The sequence below is a fragment of the Pelophylax lessonae genome (genome assembly GCF_965119305.1).
Source record: "Pelophylax lessonae genome assembly, chromosome: 9".
Lineage (NCBI taxonomy): Eukaryota > Metazoa > Chordata > Amphibia > Anura > Ranidae > Pelophylax > Pelophylax lessonae.
In genome coordinates, this window is record NC_138776.1 from 249,546,908 (window position 1) to 249,572,978 (window position 26,071).

At 47.0% G+C, this 26,071-nt stretch overlaps 3 protein-coding genes across 3 annotated transcripts in view; 1 reads left to right on the plus strand and 2 right to left on the minus strand.

The window, feature by feature from the left end:
- LOC309562706 (uncharacterized protein) overlaps positions 1–9,987 on the minus strand; it is a 24,176-nt gene extending 14,189 nt beyond the window's left edge. The window contains exons 1-5 of the mRNA XM_082266991.1: positions 9,891–9,987; positions 9,684–9,781; positions 9,491–9,587; positions 8,055–8,159; positions 2,897–2,995 (exon numbers count right to left, since the gene is read on the minus strand). Coding sequence (XP_082123117.1) covers positions 2,897–2,995; positions 8,055–8,159; positions 9,491–9,587; positions 9,684–9,781; positions 9,891–9,975 — 484 coding nt within the window. The 5' untranslated portion in view covers positions 9,976–9,987. The remainder of the gene's footprint in view (positions 1–2,896; positions 2,996–8,054; positions 8,160–9,490; positions 9,588–9,683; positions 9,782–9,890) is intronic.
- The window catches only part of LOC309564361 (uncharacterized protein), a 1,000,117-nt gene that overhangs the window by 31,532 nt on the left and 942,514 nt on the right, over positions 1–26,071 (plus strand). The window lies entirely within an intron of this gene.
- Positions 23,845–26,071, minus strand: part of LOC309562704 (uncharacterized protein) — a gene marked incomplete at its 3' end in the record, with an annotated part of 68,796 nt that continues 66,569 nt past the window's right edge. Inside the window, exon 5 of the mRNA XM_082266989.1 lies at positions 23,845–25,115. Within this exon, the coding sequence (XP_082123115.1) occupies positions 23,845–25,115 (1,271 nt within the window). The remainder of the gene's footprint in view (positions 25,116–26,071) is intronic.

Below are 26,071 nucleotides of genomic sequence, written 5' to 3' on the forward strand. Positions count from 1 at the left end.
TAGGTGGTATGGACGACGGTGTGGAGGGTATGCTGAAAGGGGCTTGTACAGAAGAGTGTAGATGGTGTGGAGGTAGGTGGTATGGACAAGGGTGTGGAGGGTATGGTGGAAGAGGCTTGTACAGAAGAGTGTAGATGGTATGGAGGTGGGTGGTAAGGACAAGGGTGTGGAGGGTATGGTGGAAGAGGTTTGTTCAGAAGAGTGTAGATGGTATGGAGGTGGGTGGTATGGACAAGGGTGTGGAGGGTATGGTGGAAGAGGCTTGTACAGAAGAGTGTAGATGGTATGGAGGTGGGTGGTATGGACAAGGGTGTGGAGGGTATGGTGGAAGGGGTTTGTACAGAAGAGTATAGATGGTGTGGAGGTAGGTGGTATGGACGACGGTGTGGAGGGTATGCTGAAAGGGGCTTGTACAGAAGAGTGTAGATGGTATGGAGGTGGGTGGTATGGACAAGGGTGTGGAGGGTATGGTGGAAGAGGCTTGTACAGAAGAGTGTAGATGGTATGGAGGTGGGTGGTATGGACAAGGGTGTGGAGGGTATGGTGGAAGAGGTTTGTTCAGAAGAGTATAGATGGTATGGAGGTGGGTGGTATGGACAAGGGTGTGGAGGGTATGGTGGAAGAGGCTTGTACAGAAGAGTGTAGATGGTATGGAGGTGGGTGGTATGGACAAGGGTGTGGAGGGTATGGTGGAAGAGGTTTGTTCAGAAGAGTGTAGATGGTATGGAGGTGGGTGGTGGGGACAAGGGTGTGGGAGGGTATGGTGGCAGGGGTTTGTACAGAAGAAGAGTGTTGATAGTATGGAGGTGGGTGGTAAGGAAAAGAGTGTGGAGGGTATGGTGGCAGGGGTTTGTACAGAATAGTGTTGATGGTATGGAGGTGGGTGGTAAGGACAAAAGTGTGGAGGGTATGGTGGCAGGGGTTTGTACACAAGAACAGTGTGGATAGTATGGACAAGGGTGTGAAGGGTATGGCGGCAGGGGTTTGTACACAAGAAGAGTGCGGATGGTAAGGATAAGGGTGTGGTAGGGTATGGTGGCAGGGTTTGTACAGAAAGAAAGGGTGGATGGTAGGTATGGAGGTAGATAGTATGGACAAGGATGTGGAGGGTATGGAGGCAGGGGTTTGTACAGAAGAATAGTGTGGATAGTATAGAGGTAGGTGGTAAGGACAAGGGTCTTTAGGACATGGTGGCAGGGGTGTGTACAGAAGAGTGTGGATGGTATGAAGGTGGGTGGTATATATAAGGGTGTGGAGGGTATGCTGGCAAGGGTTTGTATAGAAGAAGAGTGTGGATGGTACGGAGGTGAATATTATGGACAAAAGTGTGGAGGGTATGGTGGCAGGGGTGTGTACAGAAGAAGAGTGTGGATAGTATGGAGGTGGATAGCATGAACAAGGGTGTGGAGGGTATGGTGGCAGAGGTGTGTACAGAAGAAGAGTGTGGATGGTATGGACAAGGGTGTGGGAGGGTATGGTTGCAGGGGTTTGTACAGCAGGGGTTTGTACAGAAGAAGAATGTAGATGGTTTGGAGGTAGATAGTATGGAAAAGGGTGTGGGGGGGTACGGTGGCAAGGGTTTGTACAGAAGAAGAGTGTAGATGGTATGGAGGTGGATATTATGGAAAAGGGTGTGGAGGGTATGGTGGAAGAGGCTTGTACAGAAGACTGTAGATGGTATGGAGGTGGGTGGTATGGACAAGGGTGTGGAGGGTATGGTGGCAGGGGTTTGTACAGAAGAAGAGTGTGGTAAGGACCACACAGGGCTGGCAGGGGTTTGTACACAGAAGAGTGTGGTATGGACAAGGGTGTGGGAGGGTATGGTGGCAGGGGTTTGTACAGAAGAAGAGTGTGGATGGTAAGGAAGTGGGTGGTAAGGACAAGGGTGTGAGAGGGTATGGTGGCAGGGGTTTGTGCAAAAGAAGAGTGTTGATGGTATAAAGGTGGGTGGTATGCACAAAGGTGTGGAGGGTATGGTGGCAGGGGTTTGTACAGAAGAGCGTTGATGGTATGGAGGTGGGTGGTATGCACAAGGGTGTAGAGGGTATGGTGGCAGGGGTTTGTACAGAAGAGCGTTGATGGTATGGAGGTGGGTGGTATGCACAAGGGTGTGTAAGGGTATGGTGGCAGGGGTTTGTACAGAAGAGCGTTGATGGTATGGAGGTGGGTGGTATGCACAAGGGTGTAGAGGGTATGGTGGCAGGGGTTTGTACAGAAGAGTGTAGATGGTATGGAGGTGGGTGGTATGGACAAGGGTGTGGAGGGTATGGTGGCAGGGGTTTGTACAGAAGAGGAGTACAGATGGTATGGAGGTGAATAGTATGGAAAAAGGTGTGGAGGGTACGGTGGCAGGGGTTTGTGCAGAAGAGTGTTGATGGTATGGAGGTGGGTTGTATGGACAAGGGTGTGGAGGGTATGGTGACAGGGGTTTGTACAGAAGAAGAGTGTGGATGGTATGGAGGTGGGTGGTATGGACAAGGGTGTGGAGGGTACGGTGGCAGGGGTTTGTACAGAAGAAGAGAGTAGATGGTATGGAGGTGGGTGGTAAGGACAAGGGTGTGAGAGGGTATGGTGGCAGGGGTTTGTACAGAAGAAGAGTGTGGATGGTATGCGAGTGGGTATGAACAAAAGTGTGGGAGGGTATGGTGGTGGACAAACATAGAGGAAGGCTAAAGTCTCCAACAGCTTTTTATTTCTGTGTCCCCATAGGAGATTTTTCCTCACTTCCTCTTTTATCAACAACATTATTACTGGGGCAGGAAGTGATGGAAACATCTACGAGGCCCTCAACCAGCACAAAAAATACTTGATGCTATAACAAAACAAAAAAAGTTTTGGCTGAAATTGAGCTTTAAGATAATATGCTGTATATACAGTATTTCGGTTTATCACTCACCTCTGCCTATTTCTATGGGAATTTCCTCTTCTTCTATCCTCACACGGGCCCCTTTCTCAGCTTTGAAGTCTCTCGGAGTGTCTCTGGGGTCTCCGGGGTCTGTGAATAGAGATGAGAGTGAAGCCCTCTGTACTGAGAGGAGGCCAGGCAGTATATGGAGACCATGCATTCCTCTGATCTGCCACTTTAAGGATTACCAGTCTATGTTCTGTGTGATTAGGTGTTGGCTTTAGGTTTTTTTTTTTTTTAGGCTTTTTAACCCAAGGACTTAAAAAGCAATACATTGCAGTTGAGTAGTCTTTAGATGTGGTGACTGCATTTGTTTTCTCTTTATTAGGCTTTTTCCTGATGATCCTGCCAGCGTAACACATGTCCTAGGCTGAGAATACTTACTAAGTGATTGTGTAAACTCAATGAGATAATAATAATAATAAAGGTGAATAAATAAATAAAAAAGTATATGAGATGGTCAAAAAGACCAGAGCATAAATAAGTGTTATGAAAAAAATGTCCAATGAAAATTGTATTAACCACTTTACCACCGGAGGATTTTGCTGTCTTACGTCCAGGCCACTTTTTGCGATTCGGCGCTGTGCGACTTTAACTGACAATTGCGCGGTCATGCAATGCCGTACCCAAACAAAATTTACGTCCTTTTTTTCCCACAAACAGAGCTTTCTTTTGGTGGTATTTGCTCATCTCTACGATTTTTATTTTTTGCGATATTAATAAAAAAAGCGACAATTTTGAAAAAATAACAATATTTTTCTACTTTGACAGTTAAAAAATATCCAATATATTCAATTTTTGCCATATATTTAGGCCAAAATGTATTTAGCTACCAAAAAATTCTCAATGAGCGTATTTTTAACCGCTTTAAGACCAGAAGGATTTACCCCCTTCCTGACCAGGCCATATTTTGCGAATCGGCACTGTGTTACTTTAATGGACAATTGCGCGGTCATGCGACGCTATACCCAAATAAAATTGACGTCCTTTTTTTCCCCTCAAACAGAGCTTTCTTTTGGTGGTATTTGATCACCTGTGCGATTTTTACTTAAACAAAAAAAGAGCGACAGTTTCGAAAAAAATAACAATATTTTTCACATTTTTTTTATATGATTTCCCCCCCCCCCCCCCCCAAAATGTAAAAATCTAAATTTTTTAACATTTTAACATTTTAGGCCAATCTGTTTTCTGCTACATATTTTTGGTAGAAAAAAAAAATTGCAATAAGCGTATTTTGATTGGTTTGCGCAAAAGTTATCGCAGCTACTAACTACGGGAAATTTATGTCATTTTTATGTTTTTTTTTTTAACTAGTAATGGCGGCGATCTGCGATTGTTTTTGCGGGACTGCGACATTGCGGCGGACAGATCGGACCCTTGACTGACATTTTTGACACTTTTGGGGTTACCTGTGACATTACTGCAGTAATCAGTGCTATACATATGCACTGTTACTGTAAAAATGACACTGGCAGGGAAGGGGTTAATTTTATTGGAGAGGGAGGGGTTAATGTATGCCTGGTGCTTACTAATGTGTGGGGGGAGGGGACTGTGTGACACAAGGACAGATCGCAGGTTCAGCTATGCTGAATCCTGCAATCTGACCCTGCCTGTCACTTCGGAGATCCGCACGCTTTGGTTACACACTCGATCCCCGACGATCGGGGAAGAGCGGCAGTGATCACCGCCGCTCCTCCCCTGGCCCGACTCCCGCTGTGACTGAATAGAGCGGGAGCGAGCCTCCGGCGGCGCACGCGCGCCGCCGAGAGAGGGGAATGTCTGGTGACGTAGGTCTACGTCGCCAGACGATAACGAGCCACTGTGCCGCAGTAGCAGCTCAGTGAGCAGTGGGCAAGTGGTTAATAGTCCATAGTTTCATCCACAGATAAAGAGTGCAGGTAAGTTAGGATATCCACACTTCATCAATCCACAACCAATAAATGTTCTGCTTACCAGAAACCAGTGAATAATACGCCTATAGACTGATCTCAAACAGCCAGATATGGTGAGCCGGTGGACGTAGACCAGGATGATTCCAATGCACGACCGCGCCATTGTTAGTTAAATCAACGCAGTGCCGAATCACAAAAAATGGCCTGGTTATTAACCACTTAAGCCCCGGAGGATTTTCCGGCTAAACGACCAGGGGGTATTTTGCGATTCGGCACTGCGTGACTTTAACGGACAATTGCGCGGTCGTGCGACGCTGTACCTAAACGAATTTGACGTCCTTTTTTTCCCACAAACAGAGCTTTCTTTTGGTGGTATTTGATCACCTGTGCGATTTTTACTTTTTGCGCTATAAACAAAAAAAGAGCGTACATTTTGCAAACAGAACAATATTTTTCACATTTTTTTATATGAAATTCCCCAAAAAAAAAATGTAAAAAATCAAAATTTTTTTAAATTTTCAGCCAATTTGTTTTATGCTACCTATGTTTGGTAAAAAAAAAAAATCGCAAAAAGCGTATTTTGATTGGTTTGCACAAAAGTTATCGCGTTTACTAACAAAGGGAAAGATTTTTGTCATTTTTGTTGTTTTTTTTTTTAACGCGTAATGGCGGCGATCTGCGATTTTTTTTGCAGTACTGCGACATTGGGGCGGACAGATCGGACCCTTGACTGACATTTTTGACACTTTTGGGGTTACCAGTGACATTACTACAGTAATCAGTGCTATATATATGCACTGTTACTGTAAAAATACACTGGTAGTGAAGGGGTTAACTTTATTTGGGAGGGAGGGGCTGTGTGTGTCCCTAGGGGCGTGCCTTCTACTGTGATTGGCTGTGGCTTGAGCTGTAAGGACACTGATCAACGGATCTACATAGTAGATCCGTGTGATCAGTGTCTTTACACTGAGGAGAATGACAGGTGGCTTGTTTACACAAGCTGCCTGACATTCTCCCTCTCCCCCGCCGATCGCCGAGTGACCGGCGGACATCGGGTCGGCTGGTCACACGCGCGGGGGGGTCCGTGACCGCGCGGGCGCGCGCTCGCTCCCCAGAGCCTCACAGGCGAGCGACGTAGACCTACGTCACTCTGCCTGTGAGGGGCTGACCGCCGCAGTAAATATACTGTGAGCAGTCGGCAAGCGGTTAAGGGGGGTAAAGTGGTTAAAATGATAGACAAATCTCAAGGCACCCCATTCTAAAATGTAAAAAACTATTCTAATTGTTTTACACAATGCAGCAACATCCACACGTAGGACACCCAACGTTAGAGGCGATTTATTCTTCCAAAGCAAATACCCTTTTTCACACTGGTACTGACTAGTATTCCATTGTTGCTCTTCTCCCCCAATTTCTCTCCATCACTCAGCTAATGTCACCCCCCAGTTCTGAGAGAGAGGTGCACAGGGGGGTCAAACAAGGATGCTGTGGAGGTGACAGACATCCTCCTTATTAACTGATGACATCATTGTTTGTTAGGATGCCAGTGTCTAGAAAGTCGTAATGGTTCATAATGTAAACCCGTGGCTTTGTTTAATCGCTTTCCGACCACCCGCCTCGGTTATACATCGGTCGTGCGCCTGCAGCACGGGGGCGAGCGCGCCCCGCTTGTCAGTGGGGACTCCGATGCACGGGGCAGGCGGCTCCGATTGCCGACTTCGATCGCTCCCCACTGAGAGAGAAGGACGGTCGGCTGTTGTAAACACAGCCAACCATTCTTCTTCCTGGAATGATCACAGAGTGCCTGTGATCCTTCTTTATAGGATCACAGGTCTCCATGATCATTTTACAAACCCCGCCCCCATACAGTTAGAAACACACCCCTAGGTACACATTTAACCCCTTGATCTCCCACCGTGAATACCCTTTCCCTGCCAGTGTCATTATTACAGTAACAGTGCATATTTTTAGCACTGATTACTGTAGTAATGTCACCGGTTCCCCCAAAAGTGTCAAAAATGTCAGTTAGGGGTCTGGTCTGGCCGCTGCAATATCGCAGTCCCGCTAAAACCGCAGATCGCCGCAATTACTAGTAAAAAAAAAAAAAAAAAAAAAAAAATCAATAAAAAAATGACAGAAATCTTTCCCGTAGTTAATAGACGCGATAACTTTTGCGCAAACCAATCTATTTTTTTTTTACCAAAAATATGTTGCAGAAAACAAATTGACCTAAAATGTTAAAAAATTCTTGATTTCTAAAAAAATTTTTGAGAATGTTATATAGCAGAATGTGAAAAATATTGTTTTGTTTTTTTTCTGAATTGTCGCTTTTTTTTTTGTTTACAGCGCAAAAAATAAAAATCGCACAGGTGATCAAATACCACCAAAAGAAAGCTCCATTTGTGGGAAAAAAGGACGTCAATTTTATTTGGGTACAGCGTCGCACGACCGCGCAATTGTCCATTAAAGTAACGCAGTGCCGAATCGCAAAATATGGCCTGGTCATTAAGGGGGCAAAACCTTCCCGTCCAGAACTGGTTAACCAAAAGGCAGGCTTGATCCACCTGCTGGCTTGTATACAATTTGTGATAAATTCTTAGGCATTTTGCCAAGTCACCTCTGAAGAAACCTCAGGACACCCTGGTTGAAAAAGGCTGCCCTAGACCATAGAGATGGCCAAGGACCTTCCAGTCCTAGGCCAGCTCTATGATAACCCAGCGGCACTACTGGATCGGATACCAGGCTCTTCGATCGCACAAGAGAGCCCAGAGAGGCGCTGTAAAAGCAATCCAGCGGCTAATCAGCTACCAGGATTGCTTTTAGATGAAAGAGCATCGCTGGCTGAAAAAAAAAACAACGGGGTAATGACATGAAGCTGCAACCATAACCCCGGCATAACCGCTTAAAGCCAATCATGTACATAGCAAGCGGATACCAATGGAGGTGGGTGGGGGGACAAGTTTGAGAACATTTCAGAATGCACAGAAAGTTAGGCGCTCACAAAATATTTGGCAGGATCAACAAGTATTTATGCTCTTATGAAATAGAAATAACAATATACTACTAAACGCTTGCTTTCATGTTAGGCGTAGGTTAGATTTTAACAACGTTTGGAGAAATTTAGCATCTGAATTTGTTCTTGGTGATGGCCGTACCAAGGATTACCAGTGTCCAAAAACAAATATATCAAAGTGATTGTTGTAATGAATAAACAAGTAGAATCTGGGAGTATTATGGATTTAGTGTTTATTACTCACCTGTGCTGATCTCTGGAGGGATTTCTTCCTCTTTAATCCTCACACGTCCTTCTTCCTCCTCCTCAGCTTTGGCGTCTCTCCGAATGGCTCTGGTGTCTCCGGGGTCTGTGAATAAAGATGAGAGTGAAGCCCCCTGTACTGAGATGTATGAGAGACCCCAGAGAGTGTGTGTGGGGGGAGACTGGTCACGTCTCTTGGCTGGTAACGCACAATGACATGATGTGAGGAGGAGAGCCGGACTCTAATAGAGGCTGATGGCTCCTGACTCCCCCACTGGGCACATACTGTCCCCCCATTACTGTCTACTGGCAGAGGAGGGGAGAGAGAAGAGATTGATGTAAGTGGGGTGTAGCACAGTGCAGTAATAATAACTCACAGTCGGGTGCAGGGAAGAATATGTATTGAAATACAGCAACAGCTCACAACAAACCCGGTGGGAAGACTGCCCAACCAGGTGCACTCACAGTTTCCAGCAATGTGAAGAGAGCGGGTATGAGCCGGACTGACAGAGTCTGTTAGGAGAGCAAAATGCGGCCTGGCCATCTTGTGGCCAAACGGGAAGAGTTTCAAATTAGATGCAACCCTACTCTTTCCCTCTTGTCAGGAACCTTTCCCTTACCGTTAGTACTGTCCCTCACTACTCTACAAACTCGCAAAAACGTGCCAAACCTGGGAGCCAGGGCCTTAAAAATCCTCTGCCAGACCCAAGATGGCCGCCGAAGTCACATTGGGCCGCAGCATCCAATTGAGTGCTTCCCCAGTGACCAAGGAAACTATAGAGAAACTCTTTTCCACTCGACTTCCTCTTCAGTGCCACTGCGGAAGAGCGCCATGGTAGTGATTAGGTCTCCCGTATAATAGGTCAAAACCTGCTGTATGATATTGAATGGCAGTCTCAGCCTGGGCCCCCCACCAGGCCACGTCCTCAAATCGGTTCACTCCACCCACCGGAGCATACTTATTGGGAGTAAGCTCCAGGGGGTGGAGTGAACCGCATTTGGGGCATTTGGGGCTGAGACTGCCATTCATCATCATACAGCAGGTTTTGACTTGATTTGCGGCTCCCAGGACACCTAATCACTCTCTATCATTGCCTAAAGCAGTGATGGTGAACCTTGGTGCCCCAGATGTTTTAGAACTACATTTCCCATGATGCTCATGCACCCTGCAGTGTAGTTGAGCATCATGGGAAACGTAGTTCCAAAACATCTGGGGTGCCAAGGTTCGCCATCACCGGCCTAGAGCATAGACAAGTTCCCTTCCTGGCCAGCACTCACAGCGGTGGGCACAGGACTTTATCCACATACAGTTTAAATGGCTCGCACACATATCTTGGTGTGGAAGATCGCCACCTGCAGTGGAGAAAGTAGACTGCACCTGCCTACAGACTGAACAAGGAGAATCTGGGACTTCTCTCTGGATTTATTGTTTATTACCTGTGCTGATCTCTGGAAGAACTTTCTCCTCCGTACATGGATCATCACCCGTCACAGATGGCTCTTCTTCAGATTTGACAACAATCACACCTTCATCCTGGATAAGACAGAACAGCATATCAATTTACCAGTGTCTGATTTATAATGAAATGGCAGAATAGTAATTTTGGTTTAGACCCTCATTCCAATCTACCTGATCCTCCTGAGGGATCTCCTGATGTTCCTGTGTGGAGTCCCGGGAATACAGAGGACGGGGACATCTCTCTGGGGGATTTCTGTTACTGGATCCATCTGTAGGAAACACACACACTGACTGAATACATTGTTTCTATGTCTTTATATCAGAGGATGTGTGTATCTAGGGGGATCCTCAATACAAGAAATTAATGTCTCCTGTTACCCGGTGATGTGAGGGGCAGCCGGTTCTCCATCATGACGTCCTTATAGAGATCCTTGTGTCTTTCTATACACTCCCACTCCTCCATGGAGAAATAGACAGTGACTAGGGATGATCAAACGGTTCGGGTCGACCATCGGTTCGACCCGAACATTGACTGTTCGAAATTCAGCCGAATTTCGAACTTTTTTGCTGAAAAAGTTCGGAATTCGGCAACCAGAACCGACCAAAATGCAATGGGACAGGAACTGGGCTTCAAAAGCATGTGATTGGACCAGAACCATCAGTAAAAGCCAATTGAGGGGGCAGGAGAATGCTAGGAATGTGATTGGAGTGACTAGGGCGTCCAGAGGCCAATCAGTAGTGAATACGCCCCCCAGTATATAAGATAGCCTCGCCAAATCTCTAGCACTTTAATACAGGGCTGTGGAAGAGAGTGGAAGCAGTTATGTTACTTCTGCTTCAAAAGTGTCATTTAGCAATTATTAGTGTGAGGAAAGGGATATCTAGTGTAGTTAGGGTACTATTTTCCACTATAGTTAGATTTAATAATCTAGTTTCTGTAGGGAAAGTGTTAAGTGCAAGGGGACCGCAGTGTAGTGTAGGGTTAACTGACTCTGACTGCTATGGCAGGATGACCAAACCCTTCCATGTCAGGGTGACCGCCATAGAAAAAAGATCATTTCTATTAGAATTGCAGTAGAGCAGGATAGTGGCTTCGCTCCTGTCACACCTGGCCGTTTTTGTTGCAGGCGTTTTATTGGGCTTTTTTGTGGACGTGTTTGGAGGCAGGCATGACATCTGAACTTCTGTGTAGGGGTATATATACACACACATGTCTGTATATATACACATACACATACAGTGGGTACGGAAAGTATTCAGACCCCCTTAAATTTTTCACTCTTTGTTATATTGCAGCCATTTGCTAAAATCGTTTAAGTTCATTCTTCTTCCTCATGAATGTACACATAGCACCCCATACTGACAGAAAAACACAGAATTGTTGACATTGTTGCAGATTTATTAAAAAAGAAAAACTGAAATATCACATGGTCCTAAGTATTCAGACCCTTTGCTGTGACACTCATATATTTAACTCAGGTGCTTTCCATTTCTTCTGATCATCCTTGAGATGGTTCTACACCTTAATTTGAGTCCAGCTGTGTTTGATTATACTGATTGGACTTGATTAGGAAAGCCACACACCTGTCTATATAAGACCTTCCAGATCACAATGCATGTCAGAGCAAATGAGAATCATGAGGTCAAAGGAACTTCCTGAAGAGCTCAGAGACAGAATTGTGGCAAGGCACAGATCTGGCCAAGGTTACAAAAAGATTTCTGCTGCACTTAAGGTTCCTAAGAGCACAGTGGCCTCCATAATCCTCAAATGGAAGACGTTTGGGACGACCAGAACCCTTCCTAGAGCTGGCCGTCCGGCCAAACTGAGCTATCGGGGGAGAAGAGCCTTGGTGAGAGAGGTAAAGAAGAACCCAAAGATCACTGTGGCTGAGCTCCAGAGATGCAGTCAGGAGATGGGAGAAAGTTGTAGAAAGTCAACCATCACTGCAGCCCTCCACCAGTCGGGGCTTATGGCAGAGTGGCCCGACTGAAGCCTCTCCTCAGTGTAAGACACATGAAAGCCCGCATGGAGTTTGCTAAAAAACACCTGAAGGACTCCAAGATGGTGAGAAATAAGATTCTCTGATCTGATGAGACCAAAATAGAACTTTTTGGCCTTAATTCTAAGCGGTATGTGTGGAGAAAACCAGGCACTGCTCATCACCTGTCCAATACAGTCCCAACAGTGAAGCATGGTGGTGGCAGCATCATGCTGTGGGGGTGTTTTTCAGCTGCAGGGACAGGACGACTGGTTGCAATCGAGGGAAAGATGAATGCGGCCAAGTACAGGGATATCCTGGACAAAAACCTTCTCCAGAGTGCTCTGGACCTCAGACTGGGCCGAAGGTTTACCTTCCAACAAGACAATGACCCTAAGCACACAGCTAAAATAACGAAGGAGTGGCTTCACAACAACTCCGTGACTGTTCTTGAATGGCCCAGCCAGAGCCCTGACTTAAACCCAATTGAGCATCTCTGGAGAGACCTAAAAATGGCTGTCCACCAACGTTTACCATCCAACCTGACAGAACTGGAGAGGATCTGCAAGGAGGAATGGCAGAGGATCCCCAAATCCAGGTGTGAAAGACTTGTTGCATCTTTCCCAAAAACACTCCTGGCTGTATTAGATCAAAAGGGGGCTTCTACTAAATACTGAGCAAAGGGTCTGAATACTTAGGACCATGTGATATTTCAGTTTTTCTTTTTTAATAAATCTGCAACAATGTCAACAATTCTGTGTTTTTCTGTCAGTATGGGGTGCTATGTGTACATTCATGAGGAAGAAGAATGAACCTAAATGATTTTAGCAAATGGCTGCAATATAACAAAGAGTGAAAAATTTAAGGGGGTCTGAATACTTTCCGTACCCACTGTATATAGGTGTGAAAGTAGCAGAACCCTATGGCTGCACTAATGAAATTATTAACAGGCATAGGGCTTCGCTCCAATCACACCTATATGTGTGTATGTGTATAAATACATATAAGTGTGTGTATATATATATACCCCTATACACAAGTTCAGATGTTATGCCTGCCTCCAAAGACGCCCAAAAAATGCCTTAAAGTTCGATCATCCCTAACAGTGACATCCTGACACCTTATAGGAACCTGACATACTATCTCCATATATCGGAGGATGTGTGTATCTAGGTGGATACTTAATACAAGAAATGAAAGTCTCCTCTTACCCGGTGATGTGAGGGGCGGCCGCTTCTCCATCATGACGTCCTTCTACAGATCCTTCTGTCCTTCTATATACTCCCACTTGTTCTGATGTCTAAATCTGTAGTTAAGGTCGTAAAAAAGATAAAAAACAATTATATATTTATCAGGGACGAGCCCGGGTGTGTTCAGATGCTCCACTGAACCAAGGTGACTGTAAGGATTTGCCCATTACAGGTGACGGCTTCCTTGCAGACACGGCCACCTGGGTTCAGAGGAGCATCTGAACATAGCCATTGTCTGTATAAAGCGGAGGAACTGAGAACGGTGGAGATTTCCAGACACTTCTACAGTGTTAAGATATTGTTTGCGGCTTTCTGGAGAATTCATCCCCAGCAACATCACCCCCAGCAAAGCTCCCTATCCAATATTCATCAGAGAGCTTGCAGGAAGATAATGATGTGCGGAGGTGACATGACCCCCCCCTTTCAGTCCGCACAGAGTGCTGGGACCCCCTCTTTCATAATAAGAAGACATTATTACCTCCTCCTCACTGGACACACATTCTTCAGACTCACACCCCCTCCAGGAGGATTCTCACACTGCTGGAGCTCCTCCTTTTACTCTTCTGTGGGCTACAACAAAATGGCCACCAACAACCTTCTGCTATGGGCAAAGCATAACAAAAAAAAGACTTATACTTTTGTTTTGACCCATTATTTTTTATCTTTAGTATCACTTTTAATTTCAAGCAAGATATTTAAGTGCTAGTCTGAAGAAATATTCCTGTAAAAAAGAGCAATTAAAGCTAACTGCCTGGACTACAAGAAAATGGCCACTGGTTGCTGCACTGAGGACAATAATAAGAATAAGATAGTCAACAATGCTTTACTTTTTACAAAAGTTGGGACACATTAATACAGTTTATCATTAGGGGTTGATCTCTCTCTTTTGTTTTTTCTTTCACTTTGCTTTTTATGTGGACTACAACAAAATGGCTGCAGTTTTGTTTATTTTTCAAGGCTTACCATGGGTTCAAATAGAACCGGTCGTCAATTAGACATTCATTGCACCTAGAAAATGTTTTTGGGGATGTAAATAACTGTTATTTCAGTAAATAACTGGCTCCATATTGTATTGTTATCCCAAAATGTCCTTCTTTCCACTGGACGGTTCCTCTTTTTTTGTAGTCCCACTTCCCCCGGGTGCTATGCGATGTCCAGCTAATTTCCATCACAGACACCAAAGCCAAGTTTAACACACCGCCCAATGTGGCAACTTGTCTGCTCCACCATTTCACATTAAGGAGGATGCAGCAGGAGGAGTGAGACTCTGCAGCGGGGTTTGCAACTTTGGCAAGGGGATCTCATTGCCATATATATACATACCTGGGAACTTTTGAAAATTCCTGCAAAGATTGGGTGGAGTAGAGGTGAGGCTAATAGTGGCAGGTTTGTGCACACCACAGCCAATGGGGGGCATACGTGAGCCTACGTACAGAGTGCAGGAGTCAGAAGTATGTAACATACATAATGCGGAGGTCCAGGTGGGTAACTTACATAGTGCAAGAGTCTGGGGTGGGTAATGTACATAGTGCAGGAGTCCGGAGTGGGTAATGTACATAGTACAGGGGTCCCAGGGTGGGTAGCGTACATAGTGCAGGGGTCTGGGGTGGGTAGCTTACATAGTGCAGGGGTCTGGGGTGGGTAATGTATATAGTGCAGGGGTCTGGGGTGGGTAATGTACATAGTGCAGGGGTCTGGGGTGGGTAATGTACATAGTACAGGGGTCTGGGGTGGGTAATGTACATAGTGCAGGGGTCCGGGGTGGGTAATGTACATAGTGCAGGGGTCCGGGGTGGGTAATGTACATAGTGCAGGGGTCCGGGGTGGGTAATGTACATAGTGCAGGGGTCTGGGGTGGGTAATGTGCATAGTACAGGGGTCTGGGGTGGGTAATGTACATAGTGCAGGGGTGCAGGGTGGGTAACGTACATAATGCAGGGGTCTGGGGTGGGTAATGTACATAGTACAGGGGTCCGGAGTGGGTAGCGTACATAGTGCAGGAGTCTGGGGTGGGTAATGTACATAGTGCAGGGGTGCAGGGTGGGTAACGTACATAGTGCAGGGGTCTGGGGTGGGTAATGTACATAGTGCAGGGGTCTGGGGTGGGTAATGTACATAGTACAGGGGTCTGGGGTGGGTAACGTCCAAAGTGCAGGGGTCTGGGGTGGGTAATGTGCATAGTGCAGGGGTCTGGGGTGGGTAATGTGCATAGTGCAGGGGTCCGGGGTGGGTAATGTACATAGTACAGGGTTCTGGGGTGGGTAACGTACATAGTGCAGGGGTCTGGGTTGGGTAATGTGCATAGTGCAGGGGTCGGGGTGGGTAATGTACATAGTACAGGGGTCTGGGGTGGGTAACGTACATAGTGCAGGGGTCTGGGGTGGGTAATGTACATAGTACAGGGGTCCGGGGTGAGTAATGTACATAGTGCAGGGGTCCGGGGTGGGTAATGTACATAGTTTAGGAGTCCGGAGTGGGTAATGTACATAGTGCAGGAGTCCGGAGTGGGTAATGTACATAGTACAGGGGTCCCAGGGTGGGTAGCGTACATAGTGCAGGGGTCTGGGGTGGGTAGCTCACATAGTGCAGGGGTCTGGGGTGGGTAATGTGCATAGTGCAGGGGTCTGGGGTGGGTAATGTGCATAGTGCAGGGGTCCGGGGTGGGTAATGTACATAGTACAGGGGTCTGGGGTGGGTAACGTACATAGTGCAGGGGTCTGGGTTGGGTAACGTGCATAGTGCAGGGGTCCGGGGTGGGTAATGTACATAGTGCAGGGGTCTGGGGTGGGTAACGTACATAGTGCAGGGGTCTGGGTTGGGTAATGTGCATAGTGCAGGGGTCTGGGGTGGGTAATGTACATAGTACAGGGGTCTGGGGTGGGTAATGTGCATAGTGCAGGGGTCTGGGGTGGGTAATGTACATAGTGCAGGGGTGCAGGGTGGGTAACGTACATAGTGCAGGGGTCTGGGGTGGGTAATGTACATAGTACAGGGGTCCGGAGTGGGTAGCGTACATAGGGCAGGGGTCTGGGGTGGGTGATGTACATAGTGCAGGGGTCTGGGGTGGGTAGCTTACATAGTGCAGGGGTCTGGGGTGGGTAATGTACATAGTACAGGGGTCTGGGGTGGGTAACGTACATAGTGCAGGGGTCTGGGTTGGGTAATGTGCATAGTGCAGGGGTCTGGGGTGGGTAATGTACATAGTACAGGGGTCCGGAGTGGGTAGTGTACATAGTGCAGGGGTCTGGGGTGGGTAATGTGCATAGTGCAGGGGTCTGGGTTGGGTAATGTACATAGTACAGGGGTCTGGGGTGGGTAACGTACATAGTGCAGGGGTCCGGGGTGGGTAATGTACATAGTACAGGGGTCTGGGGTGGGTAATGTACATAGTACAGGGGTCTGGGGTGGGTAATGTACATAGTGCAGGGGTCTGGGGTGGGTAATGTACATAGTACAGGGGTCTGGGGTGGGTAATGTACATAGTACAGGGGTCTGGGGTGGGTAATGTACATAGTACAGGGGTCTGGGGTGGGTAATGTACATAGTACAGGGGTCTGGGGTGGGTAACGTACATAGTGCAGGGGTCTGGGGTGGGTAATGTACATAGTGCAGGGGTCTGGGGTGGGTAATGTACATAGTGCAGGGGTCTGGGGTGGGTAATGTACATAGTGCAGGGGTCTGGGGTGGGTAATGTACATAGTGCAGGGGTCTGGGGTGGGTAATGTACATAGTACAGGGGTCTGGGGTGGGTAATGTACATAGTACAGGGGTCTGGGGTGGGTAATGTACATGGCAAAACATAGGTTTAAAATTCTTGCTAAGCTTGTTGCCCAAAAAGGAGCAGGAGCTTCATCTAGGCCACTAATGCGCATAAGCCATTGAATCCAATACTCTCTGAATTTCTCGGATCTTTCTTTTTGGGCTTCCAGGGGAATCAAGTGTCTTAGCAAGATTTGCGAAAATGGCACCTTGAGAACTTTTGATTCTCTGAATCAGCAATATACTCTTCCTAACTCCCGCTTCTTCCAGTACCTACAGTTACGTAATGCGGTTTATGTCTAGTTTGGTGAATCCCGGTTATCTCTCACTTCATCTGGGCTGGAAAATCTTCAATGAGATGAATCTCTTCATAAATTGCTATCTTCCATACGTAAGGCCCTATTACCCTCTATCCATGAGGGTTTAGATAGCCTATTGGCTAGATGGTGAGAGGAGGTTCCAGAGTTGGATAGTGAGGATTGGGAGGACATCTGGGAGTATCTTGTCTGGCCAGGGACAGATTAAATCCATTGACTAATACCACTTCAGGTTCAGGAGGTGTTACCCCCTTCATGACCAGGCCATTTTTTGCTATTTGGCACTGCACTGCTTTAAGTGGTAATTGTGCGGTCATACAACACTGTACCCAAATTAAATCTATTTTTTTTTTCCACACAAGTCCAGCTTTCTTTTGGTGGTATTTGATCATCACTGGGTTTTTTTATTTTTTATTATATAGACAAAAAAATACTAAAAATTTTGGGGAGAATATTCCAGGGGAGAATAGAGCCCCATCATTATTATTACTGGGGCGACATAGTGCCCCATTATTGGTATTACTGGGGGGGGGGGGATAGTGCCCCATCATTGGTTTACTGGGGAGAATAGAGCCCCATCATTATTATTACAGGGGGGAATACAGCCCCATCATTGGTATTACTGGGGGGGAATAGTGCCCCATCATTGGTTTACTGGGGAAAATAGAGCCCCATCATTATTATTACTGGGGGAAATAGTGCCCCATCATTGGTATTACTGGGGAGAATAGTGCCCCATCATTGGTATTACTGGGGAGAATAGTGCCCCATCATTGGCATTGGTGGGAGAATAGTTCCCCATCATTGGTATTACTGGGGAGAATAGTGCCCCATCATTGGCATTGGTGGGAGAATAGTTCCCCATCATTGGTATTGCTGGGGAGAATAGAGCCCCATCATTATTATTACTGGGGAGAATAGAGCCCCATCATTGGTTTTACTGGGGGGAATAGTGCCCCATCATTGGTATTACTGGTGTGGGGGGGGGGGGATAGTGCCCCATCATTGGTATTGCTGGGGAGAATAGTGCCCCATCATTGGTATTGCTGGGGAGAATAGTGCCCCATCATTGGTATTGGTGGGAGAATAGAGCCCCATCATTGGTATTGCTGGGGAGAATATTGCCCCATCATTGGTTTACTGGGGAGAATAGTGCCCCATCATTGGTATTGCTGGGGAGAATAGTACCCCATCATTGGTATTGCTGGGGGGGGGGAATAGTGCCCCATCATTGGTATTGCTAGGGGGGAATAGTGCCCCATCATTGGTAATACTGGGAGGAATAGTGCCCCATCGTTGGTATTACTGGGGAGAATAGTGCCCCATCTTTGGTATTACTGGGGAGAATAGAGCCCCATCTTTGGTATTACTGGGGGGAATAGTGCCCCATCATTGGTATTACTGGGGGGAAATAGTGCCCCATCATTGGTATTACTGAGGAGAATAGAGCCCCATCATTGGTATTGCTGGGGAGAATAGTGCCCCATCATTGGTATTGCTGGGGAGAATAGTGCCCCATCATTTGTATTGGTGGGAGCATAGTGCCCCATCATTGGTATTACTGGGGGGAATAGTGCCCCATTATTGGTATTACTGGGGGGAATAGTGCCCCATCATTGGTATTACTGGAAGGAATAGTGCCCCATCATTGGTATTACTGGAAGGAATGGTGCCCTATCATTTGTATTACTGAGGAGAATAATGCCCTATCATTGTTATTACTGAGGAGAATAATGCCCCATCATTGGTATTACTGGGGAGAATAATGCCCTATCATTGGTATTACTGAGGAGAATAATGCCCTATCATTGTTATTACTGAGGAGAATAATGCCCTATCATTGGTATTACTGAGGAGAATAATGCCCCATCATTGGTATTACTGGGGAGAATAATGCCCTATCATTGGTATTACTGAGGAGAATAATGCCCTATCATTGTTATTACTGAGGAGAATAATGCCCTATCATTGGTATTACTGAGGAGAATAGTGCCCCATCATTAGTAATACAGGGAGAGATAGTGCCCCATAATTGATACCAGTAGGAGGAATTGTGCCCCATTGTTAATGTCGGTGGGAGGAATATTGCTAGATATAAATGACCCACTGTTGGTTTTAAAGGGAGGAACTATGCCCCAAGGGCCAGAAAAAGGTAAGCAAAGAGCCGCATCCGACCCATGGGCTCCAGCTTGGAGACCACTAATCTAGACCACTCAGCTTAGTCCTCAGTGTGCATGGTTATATGGAGTGCCTTTAGGAATTGGTTAAGGTGTTATGTTTTTCTTATGTTTTGTATATTTTATACTGATGAGCCAGGGTATGCCCAATGGGCTCCGTCTTGTATTTCTCTACAATAAATCTCAATAAAAATCCGTAAAAACAAAAAAACGCGTGTAGGGCTGAAGCGATTCTTGAAATCGCATGAAAATGGGACAACAAAAAACACAAGCGAGATGTGAATGGGGCCTAAAAAAAAGGTAGGTTGAAACTGTAATTTTTTATTTTCTTCTAACACGGTAGTTATGATGGATGACTACAACTTAAAAAATGAAACCAGAGTTCTGCTTGAATGTTTGAACCACAGACACGCTGATCCATATCTCTTTATTTCACATCTGTTGATGTGCCATACTCCACAAAACATGGCAACTGCTCTTGGGGTATTGAAAGAATTCTTTTAGAAAAACAGGTAGGTGTACAGGTACATTGGCATTGTCTACATTTGTGACCTTTTAGGGCCGGTTCACACCAGGATCAAATACCACGTTCCAGTTTAATACCCACGCGTTTCGATTTTGCAGCCCATGTATTTTAATGGCCTGCAAATCACGCCAAAACGTGGAATGCACTGCCCCAAATCTAATGCTACTGCAAATGCACTGTGTCTGCGATCTGCGTTTGGGGTGCCCTTAAACTACATTGGTACCTGCATGCAGAACGCAAGGGCAGTGTATTTGAAGGCGTTGCAGGAAGCGCGCCTTTCCCATACTGCATTTGGTGTGAACCGCCTTAGGTTTTTAGAGATTTAAAAGTAACATAAGGTAAGAAAATACCTGCGTAGATATGCAGCCCGCACCAGTGGTGTATTTTGTTTTTGTGCTGCCCTAGGCAAGACTAAAATTGGGCACCCCTCCTATGTAAATTTGCCCCACTCCTTCCTTTTTAACGGATGTGAGTCCCTCCAAAATTTAAGGACTACAGGTCCCAGAATGAACCCCTGAGATCTCACGAGAGGGGGGGTGGGAGAGAGAGGGGGGTGGGTGAGGGAGAGAGGTGTGAGAGAGAGAGAGGGGGATGAGAGAGAGAGAGAGAGAGAGGGGTGAGAGAGAGAGAGAGGGGAGAGAGAGGGGGGATGAGAGAGAGAGAGAGAGAGAGAGAGAAGGGGATGAGAGAGGGGGATGAGGGAGAGAGAGAGAGATGGGGGGGGGGTGAGAGAGAGAGATAGAGGGGGGGGATGGGAAAGAGAGAGGGGAGGTGAGAGAGAGAGGGGGATGAGAGAGAGAGAGGGGGGATGAGAGAGAGAGAGAGAGGGGGATGAGAGAGAGAGAGAGGGGGGATGAGAGAGGGGGATGAGGGAGAGAGAGAGGGGGGATGGGAAAGAGAGAGGGGGGATGAGGGAGAGAGGGGGGATGAGAGCAAGAGAGAGAGAGAGAGGGGGGATGGGAGAGAGAGGGGGATGAGGGAGAGAGAGGGGGGATGAGGGAGAGAGAGGGGGGATGAGAGAGAGAGAGAGAGAGAGGGGGGATGAGAGAGGGGGATGAGGGAGAGAGAGAGAGAGAGAGATAGAGGGGGGATGGGAAAGAGAGAGGGGGGATGAGGGAGAGAGGGGGGATGAAAGCAAGAGAGAGAGAGAGGGGGGATGGGAGAGAGAGGGGGGATGAGGGAGAGAGAGGGGGGATGAGGGAGAGAGAGGGGGGATGAGGGAGAGAGAGGGGGGATGAGGGAGAGAGGGGGGATGAGAGTGAGAGAGAGGGGGGATGAGAGTGAGAGAGAGAGAGAGAGAGGGGGGTGGGAGAGAGAGATGGGGGTTGAGAGAGAGAAGGGGGGATGAAAGAGAGAGAGAAGGGGGGTGAGAGAGAGAGGGGGGGATGGGAGAGAGAGAGGGGGGTGAGAGAGAGAGGGGGAATGAGAGAGAGGGAAGAGGGGGGTGAGAAAGAGAGGAGGGGGGTGCGAGAGGCAGCCCCTAGCAACTACTGGCCAAAAGGTTCTCAGGTGGAGGGGGGGGGGCTTTTTTGCTGCCCCCCTGCAAAGTGCTGTCCTAGGCCTGGGCCTTGTTGGCCTAGGCCAAAATACAGCACTGGCCCGCACCCGTTCATGGCTACATACAACAAATTTCCAAAAATGTGTTATTTGGTCTTCAACACATGGGACCTTTTCTCTGCGAGGTCCAAGAGATCCATGACGTTCGTTCGATCCCCAATGACCACAAGGGAAAAATGCCAACCTTTATGATATATCTGGAGTCTTTAAAGTAGAACTAAAGCCAAAACTTTTTTTTTTCATTTTGCATAGAGTAAGAGAAAAAACACCTTTGTCCCATTGGGGAGATTTCCCTGCATTTCCTGTGCCATAGCCAAAACAGGAAGTGAGGGAATCTCTGATTGTTGCCAGAATTTTTTTCCCCTTTAGAAGATTTCCCCTCAATTCCTGTTCTGGTGACAATCCTAAATTTGGGATTCCCTTTTACTTTGACTCTCAGTGATAATGGTAAAACAAGACAAATAGAGAGGGTGAATCTCCCTAATGGGGGGCACAGACAGCAATGAAAACCTGACAGGGGTTCTAATCTGTCTCCACTCTATACAAAACTAAAAAAAAACCATTTTGCCTTTAGTTACACTTTAAAGGAAGTACGCTCTCTTCTTACACCCTGTAAGAAACTTCCTTAGTTCCATTTCACATTTTCTTGCATGTTATTGCAGAAACGAGTTTGGTTCTTATGCTGGGGAACACCAACAAACTGCCAGCAAAACGATCTTCTGCTGCCAACCGACTTGAGTGCAAAATCTGGAGCAGCTCTGCATAGAAACCAATCAGCTTCCGTTTTTTTTTTTTTTTTTTTTTTAGTGAAAGCTTAATTTAACCACTTCACGCAAATCACGTAGATCTACGTTGGCTGACTTTGCGTGGTTGTACCGGGATGATGCCTCTAGCTAGAGGCATTATCCTGGTACCGTTGTTTAGAGCCGACGGTCAGGTTTCCGGCGGTAATGACCGATACGGCTCGGGAGGCGCTCGATTGTTACCCTGGCGAGCGGGATGGGACGTTCCCCCCCCCCCCCCTCCCGTGGCTCTGCCCAGGTCTCCCGTCCCACCGGGAGACCCGAGCAACCAGCTGGCACGTCCGCGGCTGGATGGAGTCTCCGATGACGTAACCAGGAGGCGGCGTCCATGACGTCACATCCGGGTTACTCGGCTGCTAAAGGTGGCAGATTCAAGAACTGAATGTATTCAAAAATTCAATTTTCGGCGTTTTAAATACATGGAAGTGTAGTGGAGGGGTTTGGGGTCTTTTAGACCCTCGATCCCTCCTTAACCGGTTGCCGACCACCGCACGGGCGGTGGTCAGCCCCGGCCAGGCAAAGTGACGTATATATACGTCACTAGCCTGTCACTTCCTTGTGAGCCAATAGCGGGCGGGTGCCCCCGCGGAGGCGCGCGCCCGCCACAGCTCGTTCCCTAGGAAGTCCGTGAGTGTGACCCGATGTCCGCCGGTCACTCGGCGATTGTCGGTGGAGAGGGAGAAAGGCAGGCGGCTAATGTAAACTAGCCGCCTGTCATTCTCCCCTGTGTAGGAATGGTGATCATACGGTTCTACTATGTAGGACCGTTGATCTCTGTTCTTACACCAGTAGCCACAGCAAATCACAGTAAAAAGCACGCCCCTAGGGACACACTTAACCCCTCCTTCCCCAATAAAGTTAACCCCTTCCCTGCCAGTGTCATTTTACAGTAACAGTGCATATATATAGCACTGATTACTGCAGTAATGTCACTGGTAACCCCAAAAGTGTCAAAAATGTCAGTCAAGGGTCCGATCTGTCCCCCGCAATGTAGCAGTACCGCAAAAAAAAAATAAAATCGCAGATCGCCGCCGCTCCTCCCCTGGTCCGACTCCCGCTGTGACTGAAAACAGCGGGAGCGCGCCTCTGGCGGCGCGCGAGCGCCGCCTGCAGGGGGAGGAGTCCAGCGACGTAGATCTACGTCGCTGGATGGAATCGAGCCACTTTGCCGCAGTACAGTCCCAGTGACTGGTCGGCAAGTGGTTAACTTGTAAACAAAATGTGCCAAAAATGGGCTCGGTCTTTAAGTGGGTAACAAACTGGATTTAGAAGCGGATTGGCTACCATGCACAGCTGCACCAGATTTTGCACTCTCTGGTTTTAGTAAATCAACCCTTCTGTTTCTCAGCTCTTTCGGCTCAGCTGCTATCTGATTTAGCAGTGGACTTAAAAATGTAAAGGACCAGCCCACTCGAGTGTGATATTTAAGCACAGGGTTGGACCAGTCCTGTCTACAGTTTCTGGGGAAGCTCCTCTTTAGAAGGTCACCCAGTCGGAGCAGCAAGCCTCTCCAAATGCAGCAATTATAAAGCCCATAACCAACAGAAAAAGCCCTGTGGAAGCTGAAAGTAGATCTGGTTGACACCTAGGGTTAAGGGTTCTTGACCCATTCCACATAAAAGAGCTTGACCTGCTGCTTTGGGAGGAAGGGGACAGTCTTGCGTATTCTACATAGTTGTAGAAGCGTCGGGTATTTAATTTCATTTGTTTGGTGAACGGAGTAGCCGGGGTACAGGGAAGGCAAGAGGTTCTCTTTAAAGCAGAAGTCAAGTCTACCACTGAAGGGCTTCTATCTTCACCGGTCTTCCTTCTGGGTTGGCGTTTGAATAGCCAAGCCATGATGGCATTACTCCTGCGATGACGTCACTGGCTGCAGACCTTGTGAATATCTGATTCCACATCCATATACAACTAAGCTTGCTTGGCTGCCCCATCCTCACACAGGAAGCGCTCATCACTCGTAATTACAGTTGGGGTAAAGAAGGGGATTTGCTTGGATCCTGGGCATGAACTCGTTTAGTATGCTTAACCAAATCTGATTTATCAGTAAAAGCCTTCCCGCAATAGTAACAGGAATAGGGCCGATCGCCGGTGTGAATCCTATGATGTATGGTAAGGTAGGACCGATCGGTAAAACACTTCCCACATTCCAAACAGGAATAAGGCTTCTCCCCAGTGTGAACTCTTTCGTGTCTGAGAAGAGACGACTTGCGGGAAAAACATTCACCGCACGCAGAACAGGAAAAGGGCTTTACCCCAGAGTGAGTCTTCTGGTGTGTGATAAGGTGGCCAATCTGGGTAAAACATTTGCCGCATTCAGAGCACGAATAGGGCTTCTCGGCCGTGTGAGTCCTCTCGTGGTTGGTGAGGTTCGACCTGTCGGCAAAGCACTTCCCGCACATGGAGCAGGAAAACGGCTTCTCGCCCGTGTGAATTCTCTGGTGTCTAATAAGTTGGTACTTCCAAGAAAAACATTTCCCGCACACCAAACATGCATATGGTTTCTCCCCTGTGTGAGAACTCTGATGCGAAATGAGGGTGTCCTTACGGGAAAAACACTCGCCGCACTCGGAACAGGAAAAAGGTTTCTCGGACGTGTGGCTTCTCTCATGGGTAATCAGAGATGATCTTTCTGTAAAACACTTTCCGCACTCCAGGCAAGAGTACGGCTTCTCGCCGGTGTGAACTTTTCCATGCCGAAGGACGAATGATTTCTGGGAAAAACTTTTACTGCAAATGGCACAGGAGTATGGCTTCTCCCCCGAATGAGTCCTCTGGTGCCTTACAAGATCTGACCGCTGTGTAAAACACTTCGCGCACTCTGAACATGAAAACGGCTTATCGCCGCTATGCCTCGTTTGATGTCTCCGAAGGAAAGATTTTTGAGCAAAACACTTTCCGCACTCAGGACATGAATATGGCTTCTCCACAAGGTGTGTCCTTTGGTGCGAGGCGAGTTCTACTTGCTCAGCAAAGCATTCACCACACTCAGGACACTGGAAGCTTTCACCCTCCTTATGGGCTGTAGGACTGGCAATGGGGTGTGAGCTGTCATCAAAGCCCTCCTCACATGAAGAGGGATTGGAGGATGGATCTATGCTGTAATGTACTGGGTGGAGTTTTTGGGGAGTGGATTTTTTTCCTGGATGGCCTTCTGTGATATAATCATCTTCTATTTCACCATGTGGAGAGCCAATGAGATGTCTCCCTTGATTGCACCTTTTGTATTGTCCATCTAAAGGAAACAAGGCAAGAAGACAAATTATTTTTATATTTTGAATTTATAGCCTTCAATTATTTTTTACAAGGAGTTGTAAATAATAATACTTTCAATGTGGGTTAGTGTTTGAAAAACCTTCTTTCTTTATATAGTTTGTAATTATATATACACATGGGGGCAGCCATATTCATTCATTACATATTTAGACTCAATGGTCATTTTTTTACTGCTCCTTCTGACACTACAAATCTACGAGTCTGCCCACTCACTGAAAACAATGCACTCCCTGTGTGGCTGATATCTTAGCAACTTTGAAGCAAGGAGCAAGGAATTTAATGCGTGTGCTCCCTCTAGTGCACTGGTGGACAACTTGAAAATAACAGAGGCCTCAATTGTGGCCACAAACAATTCTCCAGCACTACACTATGGCCACATGCAGGACTGTGTTTTATCAGCATGAGGATGCATAGGTCCCATGATGACGTTGCTTATGACGAAACGCGTATGAAGGAGCCATTGGTGACGTCATCACGCCCGCCAGCTAAGTGTGGTGGTCTTTGTAGGGGTAATCTCTCTGTTTTCCTTGTAAGAACCCAATGGTGTTTTCAAATAAAATGTTGCCTAGCGATATTTCACGATCATGGCCTTTGTATCTTCTTTATTTAGGTGGTACTGAGGATTTATTGAGCTATCTGTCGGGGACTTTTCCATTGCCTATACCATCTACGGGTGCATCTCATAAAATTAGAATATCATCAAAAAGTACATTTATTTCAGTAATTCAATTCAAATTTTATATAGATGTGACCAATAATAAAAATAATTTTGAATACAGAAATGTTGGCTTACTGAAAAGTCTGTCCATGTACAGTATAGTATGCAGACAATACTTGGTCGGGGCTTCTTTTGCATGAATTACTGCATCAATGCGGTGTGGCATGGAGGCGATCAGCCTGTGGCACTGCTGAGGG